This window comes from Nanorana parkeri, unplaced genomic scaffold (assembly GCF_000935625.1).
Source record: "Nanorana parkeri isolate BGI_ZX_2015 unplaced genomic scaffold, ASM93562v1 scaffold1273, whole genome shotgun sequence".
Classification (NCBI taxonomy): domain Eukaryota; kingdom Metazoa; phylum Chordata; class Amphibia; order Anura; family Dicroglossidae; genus Nanorana; species Nanorana parkeri.
In genome coordinates this window covers 73,343-85,642 of record NW_017307541.1, presented here as the reverse complement: position 1 = coordinate 85,642, position 12,300 = coordinate 73,343, and the positions used below count along the sequence as shown (strand labels likewise).

The window sequence follows — 12,300 nt, the reverse complement described above, 5'->3', positions numbered from 1 at the left end:
TGTTATGAGAATGGCTGCCCTGGGAGGCGTACTTTAATTTATAGTATAACGTATCCTTATAATTGGGAGGGGGCGGAGCCATACCCATGCATATGGTCATGAGGTCAGAGGAAAATGGCCAGACTGGTTCAAGCTGATAAAGGCAACAGTAACTCAAATAACCACTCGTTACATCCGAGGTATGCAGAATACCATCTCTGAACACACCACACATTGAACCTCGAAGCGGATGGGCTAGCGCCACAGAGGACCCCACCGGGTGCCACTCCTGTGAGCTAAGAACAGGAACCGGAGGCTACAGTTTGCAAGGGCTCACCAAAATCGTAAAATAGAAGATTGGAAAATACGTTGCCTGGTCTGATGAGTCACGTTTTCTGTTGCGACATTCGGATGGTCAGGTCAGAATTTGATGTAAACCACATGAAAGAATGTATCCATCCTGCCTTGTATCAACAAGTCAGCCTGGTGGAGCTTCACATCATGGATGTGCAGCCGACAAATCTGCAGCAATTGTGTGATGCTATCAGTATGGACCAAACTCTCTAAGGAATGTTTCCATCACCTTGTTGAATCAATGCCACAAAGAATTAAAAGCAGTTCTGAAGATAAAAGGGGTCCAAACCAGTACTAGCAAGGTATACCTAATAAAGTGTCCAGTGAGTGTAGTTCTAACTAATGCTATACCCATACTATACCATAAACTCTGTAATACAGGAGCTGTAAACTGTAATACGGGTGCTGTAATACTGTACTGTATAGCAGATCCCAGCTGACCAATGGAAACAGGTAATAGAGAGGTGTGTTCTTACTTTGTGACAGTGTGCTCTGAGGCTGCCTGACAGTGGGACTGGAGATCACATACACTACTGTACTGTAATGAGCATGCAGTACTGGGAGTGACCACTAGGGAGCGCACAGCACTTGTTCACAGACGATCGCTCACAGCAGCTTTTTCCCAGAATAATACAGCAGCAATAACATTACTCAGCCTGTTCCCTGGATAATGCAGCATCAATTACTTTCTTCACCCTGCTCCTAGGATAACACAGTGGCAATAACATTCCTCAGCCCCCTCTCTACCCTTTCATGCTGCAAAGCCTGCTCTCCGTTTCATAAAAAGTCCCAGAGCATCAACAGAACAGCGAGTACACAGATTTGTTTTTTGACGGTTAGATGAGATTTCCGGTTGTTTAAATACCAGATTAACCAACTCGGATAGCCTCCTAGAAATGTGCGTATGGTTCATAAGAAGCAGGGGAGAGAGAAACGAGGGGAGAGAGAGAAAAGAGGGGAGGGCGAGAGAGAGAGAGGGGGGGGCGAGAGAGAGGGGGCTCTGTTAAACTCCCCATCAGAGAAACTCACCGTTTCTTTCTGCTATGGATTTACTTAATTTCTCTTCCTTCCATAAGCTCCCATGTATGCTTATGTGGAAGTCTGATTTTTCTACTCGTTTCACTGATGAACAATGGCAATGCGCTATTAAAGCCAATACTTTACATTCTAAAATGTGTCACTAATTGGGAAATCTCCTACAAAATTTTGACTAGATGGTATCTTACTCCTTTTCGACTTTCCACAATATTCCCCTCACATTCATTACTCTGTTGGCGAAACTGCGGTCGAATAGGTAGTTTCACTCACATTTTGGTCATGTAACAGTCTACGTAGCTATTGGAATAAGATATTCAAACTATTGACTACTATAACTGGCATACTCACCACATTGCCACAATTGGCCTTACTGAATATAGATATACATCTGTACCCTAAAAACTACCATTCTGTAGTCATGCATATTTATTCGCAGCCAGGCATCATATTGCTAGTTTATGGAAAATGCCCACAGCCCCATCCCTACGGGAAACAATTTGAGTGCATACCTATTGTATGCACGAAAAACTGATGGCTTTTCAAAATCAATCACAAATCGCAATTTCACTATCGATTGGACGCCTGGCTGGCATTTATGCTTACTTAAATAGTAGCAGAACTGCATTCTACCCTTATGACCACAAGTGGATACTGGAACAAAGTCCACTGACCATCTATTACCTCATATGCATAACAATCTTCAATGTGCTTTATAGTTATTCCATTCTCCTATGTAATTACACACTTCCTCTTTCCCCTCTTTCGCCTTTGTTTTACTTCTCATTCAGGTCTACTCTCTGGTTACTCTTCACAGTTATTATTGGTCTCATACCTTATTAGATTTTCACCGGAGTAGCGTTCACCTTATCAGGAGGTGTGGAAATTTTGGAAAAAACTACTTGTCCAAGGACTAAAGCGGGGGCCGAATCTAGTTGTCTCTCATGACAATCTACTTGTCCTGATACAAAAAAAATTATGTTAACCAAAACCGTATTTAGCAGTGCTGAGAAGCGCTTCTCATTGGTCAATGCCGTCAGGTGACTGCGTTGACCAACGAGTGCTTGCAATTTGCGAGCGAAATTCAGAATACATGGAACAGGTGCAGATAGTACACCCGTACTGGTGGATGGAAAGGACCGGTCGCCGAAAGGTAAGTATAGTGGGAGGGAGATTTGTGCGGGTAATTCCATTTTCCCAAATTACTTGGGAAAGTGAATATACCCTTTAGGGTTGGTGCAGACTTGCGGATTCCCGGGACGTGCGATCGTGTGCGGTTGCATACAGCGGTTGCATCCGCATGTATGGGGTTACATCTGGGTGGCAATTGCTGAAAGAAAAAAAAAAAAAGGTACATGTACCTATTTTCACGACACGCACCGCGTTTTCAACCGTGATCGTGTGGGATCACCCGGGCGTTATTGCCGCAGGAAAACGCGCAATCTGCCTGGCACGACTGGGGTGCCATTAGAAAATAATGGCACTGACAGTACGATCGGCGGTGGTGTGCGATTTCGTGACCACCCAGCCATCCGCTCGGTTTCGTGCACGATGACAGGTCAGTCACAGATCGCACACCACCGCCGATCGCGCTGGCAGTGCCATTATTTTCTAATGGCACCCCAGTAGCCCCGCCTCCCGCTCTCGGCGCTCGTTTAAAAAAAATAAAACCAGCCCTGCTACTTGTCCGTAGCAGTGGCAGGGTTAAAACAGTGAGAAAACCACTTGCTCGGAACTACATGTCCCCGGCGTCAGGCGATATGAATTCCACACCCCTGCTTATGTACCCCTAGTTCCTTGTTTACTCATAAAGGAAGTTAAATTACTGGAGGTTGGATGCTTAAGTTTTTAATATATTTTGTGGTAGACACTACAATCCATGTACACCACTTGTCATGCTCATTTCTTTTTTTCTTTTTTTTCATGACCAATGCGGTGTAATTTTTATGATGACAACAAAGGTTTGTTTTCTTTTGTTTACTTTGTATATTTTGAAATTTGAATAAAAAATTTACAGTAAAAAAAATGAATAAGAAGAAGAATTGGATACCACAGTAGGCCAATACAGTATATCATCATATGTGGGCCCTCTCACCACTATTCTGGGCAACCCAGAATTCACTCCGAGGATTATGTGCTCAAAGTTTCTTACATGGAACTCTTTAAAGCCATCGCCCATTATAAATGCAATATCAGACTCTGGTTTATTCCCATTAGTCTCATTAATGCCTGAAGGCTATCCATCAGGCAGCCAATGGCTTTTGAATTTACAGTTGAAGCATTGAGGCGAGCTCTGACTCCCTTCGAGGCCTTGTGTCCTAATAAAAAATAATGTAAGCATAAAGAGTCTAAGGTGTACCATTTACTTGTGACACATGTTTTTCCTAATCACCCTTACTATACTAGAGGCTGGGAAGATGAATTGGGCCATAAGATCTCAGTAGATTATTGGAACCGCTCCTTTGTATTAACATTGAAATCAAGTATTTCTAGTTATATTCAGGACCGGAATTTTAAGCCATTGACTAGATAGTATAGATGTCCTACCTCTTTACATAGAATTTTCCCAGAGACATCTGATAGATGTTGGAGGTGTGGAACTGGGTGGAACTTTAAGCTAAGGATCCCAAGAGAGAGGATCCTGCCTGAAGGGTGGAGGGTAGCAAGATAAGAATAGGGAAAAGCAACGGTTGAATTATATGGATGTATTATACTGTATGTAGTACTCTAAAATGAGGACGTGTACTATAGTACAATAATAATCTGTTGGACCCCTTCCTCTGTGCAGTGTAGGAATGTAAATTTTGTATTAATGTGATAAAAAAAAACAATACAGTCTTGATAAAGAAAAAAAAAATTAAATCTATAAAAAAGTGCCCATGTTGACAACTTTCTTTTTCAAAAATCAATTAACATTACAACTTACAATACATATTAAAATACTGTCCTCCGTTTTTTAAAAAGATGCTTACTTTTATTAATGCTGCTGCCATGGGCTCCTCATGAACAAGCACTCAGCTAGGAGAACTCAGCTTGGCTAACTGTGCATTCACAGTCCATATAGTTTTTTAAAAGCAGAATGCAGCATTTTAATATGCATTGTAGGATGTAGTGTTAATGGATTTTTGAATTCACCAGTCAATGAATTCCAAATGAAGTTAAGCAGTTCAAAGGGATGTCAAACGGATGGCATCAACACAGGCCCTAAATGTAAACCATAGGTATGGACATTTTAGGAGGTTTTCCACTTTTATATAGAAGATAGGGGGGAGGGGGGAGCTTGTTTTCCCTCACCCAATGGGCAGAAATGGCACAGTGAGAACCTCTGGATAACAGGTTTTTATTTAAACAGCGCAATGGAGCACCTCAGGGCACAACAGCACTATTTGCCCCTTCTCAAGCATCACAGTTTGACTTGTGATGGAATTGCATTACCAATGTTATCCACCCTACAGGACTAATGTATATTTTGGTGCCCACGGATCTCCGCAGAGAAGTCTAAATCTCTTGTTGCCTACGGTTACCAATCTGGAGATCAGCACTACTAGCATGTAAACAATCTCTGGAAAACCACACCAGTGTTTATACTATCAAGCATTACTGGCAAACTGTACTAGCCTGGAAGTCTTTCTTCCAGTGAAAATGGATTGGATAGTGTGAGAGAAGACATTAGGGTAGGGGCCATGCGCATTACTAGTCCATCCTTCAAGCCAAAAAGGAATTCTAATTTTGCTGTGGGAGAGGCCAACTCTGGGGAGCTGAAGGAAAACATTGATTGTCCCAAGTCTGGGCTCATTGTCCTCTGGACCCCACAACCTACTAGGAACCACCTCATCTTTGTAGTCATTGAATGCGGCAAAAAGACTGTGAAATTGAAACAAGTATTTTGTCATACATCAGGATGTTGGTGTTCAGAATATAATTACTGTCCATCAGCACATATTGAATGTCTCTTCCAACAGTGGCTTTTAGCAGCACATTGACTAACACAGACGAAACGACTGTGTTAGTTAGTGTTCTGCTAAAAGCCACAGTATGAATTACCATCATACTATGATACTCTATATGTAAATGGAAGCTTGACCTATTCATACTGTTTGTTGAATTCAGACAAAGAAATTAATAAGTAAAATTATGGTACATACCTTCATAATTACTTCAAAATTAGTAAATATGTTTTGGCTGTTTAGATTCCCAGTCTTATACCTGTGAAAAGGATAGAAAGTTATACAAGTTTTGTATACAAAATAATATTGGCCAAGAGATACAACTATCCAAAACACTGAAAAGTACTTCACTTGTACTACAGCTAAGGAATACAAGTTTTAATTTAGGTTTGTAAACAAGAGACCTAGTATGTAAATATTCCTCCCCTAGTATAGCCAAAACTGGGGGAAACCAAAAAAAAAAAAACACTTTAAATTTATATCTACCATATAAAACAAAATGTCCTCTCCAGAACATGCCCATAACAACGGATTCATATATAAACAATACTTAAAGTTTTGAGAAAGTTTGTGAAAACTTTTACATATCTTATGTTCTTATACAAATTAACATCTGCCTTGACACATTTCATGGTGGATGGGTTATTGTGATTGAGCTGCCCAACTGGGTATAAATGGAGTATTTCAAAACAATTAGACAAAGTTGTACTCAATAGATAGAGAAAAACGATGATTGGAGGCCTTAGCGTTTTAGCAAATTAATTCCGTTTCCACCACACCTTTTCAGGTTGCCTGGTGTTGGGTTACAACAAGAGTTGATAACTGAAAACCTTCATATACATGCCATCTTCAGCTATTAGACCAGTGGTTCTCAACCTGTGTAACCTCGGGACCCACATTTTTCCTTGGTCATGAAGTCGTGACCCAAAAATGATTCATTTCTGAGACATTTTCATTTATTACACAAAACAACTTGTGCACTATTCAGCAACGTATATATATGCACATTTTAAACATTATTGGGGGTATGGAATTGTATTGTGGGGGGTATGTGGGGCTTTGGAGCTTTAGTAGGGGGTAGGGGCAGTATTGCAGGCAGTCCCTGTATCAGGCATAACAATGTGACACATGGTCACATTTTTGGTTACATATACAAAATGCAGTTACATTGAGTAAATAGATACCAAACATGTCAAGTGTTAAAATTGCATGCACCTCAGCAATTTGATGGATATTATGTGGGCTTGGAATACATAATATCCATCAGTGTCCCCTGTCCTGCCACAGTGCACATCTCCCTGTCTGCCTGCCTACCTTTCTCTGATTCCAGTCAGACTGTCACTGAACTATTTGCACTGGAGAGTACAGTAGATACAGCGGCGGATTGATATCTGCTGTACTCTCCAGTGCAGGCCAGGCCGGAACTTTAACTTAATTGTCGGGAGCCGCGGCTCCTGATATTAATGCACCGGCGAAAGTGAGAAAATAGTCCCTTCTCTCCACGGGCCATACCTCTTTATCGGAGAGCCCGTGGGAGGCCGGGAGAGAGGGGACAGTTTTACATTATGGAGTTCTCACAAGCTGTACTACAAATTCCCCTCTCTATTTCGCTCTACTGCAGATGGGCCGCTCCATGAAGAAATGACACCGCGACCCACTGCAGAAGGTGTCGCGACCCACTTTTGGGTCGCGACCGACGAGTTGAGAACCACTGTATTAGACTCTGTAAACATCAAATTATTTTTTGTCAGCAAACAGAACCAAAGCCTTTTTTTGTCCTTTGAGTGCATGTTTGCAAGAAAGGTCCATCAGGACTACATGCAGAATGGGAAACCACAGGAAGTATCGTTAAAAATAAAAAGTTGCAGGCGTCATTTGTTTTGATGGTAGTACTAACAGGCCTAAATGCAGAGAACCTAGCCACAGGAAGATGTCTTAGTATAAAGTTCCGAGTTACACCACTCAGGTATGAATAATGTAGTAAATAGGGCTCACCAGACAATAGAGAACCACAAAGTTCTGAGACAGCCAGAGCTTGCACAACTCTCACTAGAGGGTTCCAGAGCACTGCATACTGTTCTCAACTGCTGACAGCCTATCAATGTCAGTCTTGAACAGATGCTTGGTCATGCATCCACAGGATGTCCTAACAAGGCTCTGTGCACACCTAGGCATTTTGTCGCTCAAAGGAAAGCATGACAAAATGCTCAAGACAAGGAATCCCATATAGAGTGAGATAGTTTTTCTGCTTGCAACAGAAAAGGTGCCATAGAAATGAATGGGATTCCTTGTCCTGAGCATTTGGCCACGCTTGCCATTGAGCGACAAAACACCTGGGTATAAACGTGGGCGTAACTGTCACACAACCACTGCCCCAGCAGCACAGTAAAAAACACACAATAACCCTGCTTAGACTCTCCGCCCCCCTCTCAGGAGCAAATCATCCTGACTGTATATAGATATATACACTATATTGCCAAAAGTATTGGGACATCTGCCTTTACACGCACATGAACTTTAATGGCATCCCAGTCTTAGTCAATAGGGTTCAATATTGAGTTGGCCCACCTTTTGCAGCTAGAAGAGCTTCAACTCTGGGAAGTCGTCCACAAGGTTTAGGAGTGTGTCTATAGGAATGTTTGACCATTCTTCCAGAAACGCATTCGTCAGGTATCGATATTGGACGAGAAGGCACGGCTCACAGTCTCCGCTCCAAATCATCCCAAAGGTGTTCTATCCTGTTGAGGTCAGGACTCAGTGCTGGCCAGTTAAGTTCCTCCACCCCAAACTCGCTCATCCATGTCTTTATGGACCTTGCTTTGTGCACTGGTGTGCAGTCATGTTGGAACAGGAATATTTAGTAGCAAGGAAATGTCACGGATGGACTTATTGCACAGGTGGCAACCTATCACGGTACCACACTTAAATTCACAGAGTTCCTGAGACCGACCCATTTTTTCACAAATGTTTGCAGAACCAGTCTGCATGCCTAGGTGCTTGATTTTATACACCTGTGGCCATGGAGGTGATTGGAACACCTGAATCCGATGATTTGAAGGGGTGTCCCAATACGTTTGGCAATATAGTGTATAATAATATCAGGGCTCAAAATTTCCACTCGCCTTACTCTGCATCACACCACTGGCCTCTGCACTCTGCATTGTTACTGATCTCTGTTCTCTGTGTCACACCACTGACCTGGCGGAGTTAAGGGCGGGGCACGGTAGGGGTCAGGTGGGGCGACTGGTGGCGAGTAACTCTTAAGGCCTGGCTAGTAGCTCAGGACTTGAAATTTTGAGCCCTGATAATATAATATAAAGTATATGGGCATCTTTACCACCTTGTTAGGATCTCTCTTGGACCTGACTTGCTATACTGCTCTTAAAAGTCAGTATAAAATATTTCTCCCAATCAATTTTCAAGATAGAATAGCCCAACTCTCTGTCCCAATCTCTAGTATTGTAGGGCACCTGCGGAGATACTTGAGATACTTACATATTATTTGAGGTTGAAGACACAGGTCCATCGAGTTCAACCTTTGTTTTTCTGTGTGTATACGAGTCTGTGTGTGTTCCAGTCTTTAGGGGTACCTGTACCCCTGTATGTTATGGTCTCTGAGGAAGGTAGCTTAATGATTTTTGACTGATTCAATACTTTCTGCTGATATCATTGCTTGCGGAAGAGAGTTCCACATTTTAACGCTCTAACTGAAAAGAAGCCCCTTGTGCTTAAATTTATTTTCCTACAGTTTTAAGTATTCTTTATAGAGTTTACAGTAAAAAGCCTATTACTGATATTAGTATCACCATTAAACGATGTGTACATCAAACTCATGTACCCTCTTAATCGCCTCACTTCGAGTGAACAAATTTAAATTTAGCAACCTTGTCTCATAGCTTTGGTCCTCCAGCCCCTTAATTAGTTTGGTTGCGCTTCGCTGTACCCTCTCCAGGTCCAGGACATCCTTTCTGTGAATTGGTGATCAAAATTGAACTGCATACACATGAGGCCGAACCAGTGATCCGTAAAGTGGCAAAATTATTGCTTTGTCTCTACAGTACATACCTTTTTTTAATGCATGACAGTACTCTGCTAGATTTGTTTGCTGTAGCCTGACATTGCATGCTATTGGTTAATCTCCAGTCAACTATGACCCCCAAATATTTTTCCACTTCTGACTTCCCATTAATGTGCATTCTGCATGCCTGTTTTTAACCCCAAAATGCATTTATTTTTTTTTACGTTCCCCAAGGCAGAATAGTATTCTGCTTTGGGGACATGTCCATTCTTCTTTGGGAACATGTGTTCTGCGAATACATGTCACCAAAGCAGAATTCCTCTCACCAGGCTGTGTGTCGATCTCACCCGGGCGATGTGGACATCTGCAGTGGCTCTGCAGGTACTCCACCTCACCCACTATGCTGGGACCCAGCCTCCTACATGTCCAGAACGGCGATGCTGGGACCCGGCTTCCTACATGTTCTGCCACGTCCAGTCCAGCCGACTATCTGCGCTGCTGGGCCCTGCGACTTTCATCCATCCCCTGGCCCAGTCCTCCCCATCAGTGTGCGGCAGGAACCCCTAGCTTCTAGCCCTGGGGCAGCCGCTCCGGCTGCACAGCCGGTAGTCCATGGCTGTGCCGGCAAGGAGGATCAGGAGATAAAGAAACGGACACTGCCATGGAGAGCTATGTGCAGATCACCAGCAGGCTGCCAAGGTCCCCACAAGCTCAGGAACTCGGACGGCCGTTGCTGTTTAAAAATGTAAAGGGTCGGTATCGGCCTTAAGAATCGGGGCAGTTTCACGAGTACAAGTACTCGTGAAAATGACTGGTATCGGCCCTGATACAAGTATCGGTACATCCCTAATATAAAGTTAAAAAGCATTAAAGAGTAGTTGGAAATACTTCTCAGAGAAGCAACATCACTTGGGCTGTTTGAGGATAGAGTACTTAAAGAGATTAATGCCCGAGTGACCTGTAATACCAATTTTCCACCATCTTCCTAAAGTTCATAAAGAAGGTCGCCCCATAAAAGGGTAGACAGATTGTGGCGAGCATTGGATCCTTATGTGATCCACTAAGTGATGCTATAGATGCACTTTTACAACCTCTAATGAAGAAGATTTTGCCCAGTTATACTCGTGATAAAAAACACATTATATAACAACTTGAAGGATCTGAATCGGAGGCAGGGTTTAAGTGGATGACAAGTGATGTTGCTCCTCTCTACTCGAGCATTGCACACTCTGAGTTAAGAGGCATTGTTAAATAGTATTTGTGGTTGAATAAAGACACAGGTCCATCAAGTTCAACCCATCGTGTGTGTGCGCATGTGATTCTGCATGTGTACGAGTCCATGTATAATCTTGTTCTTAAGAGTACCTGTACTCCTGTATGTTACGGCCCCTTGGGAAAATCGTCCAAATGCCTTTTGAAACATTCAACACTCCCAGCTGAAATCACTGCTTGCGGCAACAAGTTCCAGACCCTAACCGCTCTAACTGAGAAAAAAACCCTACGCCCCTTGTGCTAAAATCCTTTCTCCACCAATTTTAGGTGGTGGCCTCTAGTCTTTGTTATGAGCTTACCGATGTTGCCATCACCATTAAACATCTTGTACATGAAAATCATGTCCCCCCTCAATCTCCGCACCTCCAGCGTGAACATGTTTACATTTTGTAACCTTGTCTCATACCTTTGGTCTTCCAGCCCCTTGATTAGTTTGATTGCCCTTCTCTGGACCCTTTCCAGCTCAAGGACATCCTTTCTGTGGATTGGTGACCAAAACTGGACCACATACTCGAGATGAGGTCGAACCAGCGATCTATAAAGTGGCAAAATGATCACTCTGTCTCTACAGTGCATTCCCTTTTTAATACAAGACAGTACTCTGCTCGCTTTGTTTACCGCAGCCTGGCATTGCAAGCTATTATTCAATCTGTGGTCTACAATGACCCCCAGATCTTTATCCATTTCTAACTTCCCTAGTGTAGTTCCTATTATTGTGTAATCCGCCTGCCTATTTTTAACCCTGAAGTGCATTACTTTACATTTATCGACATTAAACCTCATCTGCCACATAGTTGCCCACTCCCCTATTTTATCCAGGTCCTCTTGTAATGTTATAGTGTCTAAGTCAGTGTCTATTACCCTCCAAATTTTAGTGTCATCAGCAAACACGGAAACTTGGCTATTCACGCCCTCCCCGATGTCATTAAAAGAAGAACTATGGGATTAGGGCTTTTCCCCATAGTTCTCCGAAGGGTAATGGGAGGACACAAACTAGCGTCCTACCGTTACCCAAAGCTCAGTATACTGGAGACGTCGCAGCTGAAACGGATCCCGACAATTATGTCTGGATCCGCCCAGCTGTGTGAGTGACAGCTGGCTCTGCCTATCTAGAGGCAGAGCCAGGTGTACCCGCCCCCTCCCCCATCCGTTCCGCCAGTCAACGCTGGAGGATCGGGAAGGGGGGAATCCAGTCCCTCCCCTGTCACGGCTCTGCCGTGACAGGATCGAGAAGTGAGCGAACGCCAGTATGTGTCAGCTCACTTCCCAATCTCCTGAGCCGACCTGTGACAGTTTCATTGTCACAGGTCAGCTAGAACTATGCGGATGAGTGAAAAGCACTCACCTCATAGTTCTCCTTTAATAAACAGGTTGAATAGCATAGGACCTATATCCCTGGGGCACGCCACTCATGACCCTAGACCAATCTGAAAAGGAGCCATTTATCAATATTCTCTGGACATGTTCCTGTAGCCAGTTCTCTATCCATATACACACCATTTCATCTATGCCCATCGACCTCAGCTTGTGTGTGTAGTAAGCGTTTATGTGGTACTGCATCAAATGCTTTTGAAAAATCTAGATATCCCACATCCACCGGCCCCCTTCCATCCAGATCTCTACTCACCTCTTTGTAGAAGGTCAGTAGGTTGGTCTGGCAGGAACAGTGCTTCCTAAACCCATGCTGATTATCAT

The 12,300-nt window shown here is 43.2% G+C and overlaps 1 protein-coding gene across 1 annotated transcript in view; it reads right to left on the bottom strand.

The window, feature by feature from the left end:
* The window catches only part of LOC108797422 (AT-rich interactive domain-containing protein 4B-like), a 239,620-nt gene extending 234,048 nt beyond the window's left edge, over window positions 1-5,572 (bottom strand). Inside the window, exon 1 of the mRNA XM_018569011.1 lies at window positions 5,514-5,572. Coding sequence (XP_018424513.1) covers window positions 5,514-5,519 — 6 coding nt within the window. The 5' untranslated portion in view covers window positions 5,520-5,572. The remainder of the gene's footprint in view (window positions 1-5,513) is intronic.
* Between the last annotated feature and the right edge of the window lie 6,728 nt (window positions 5,573-12,300).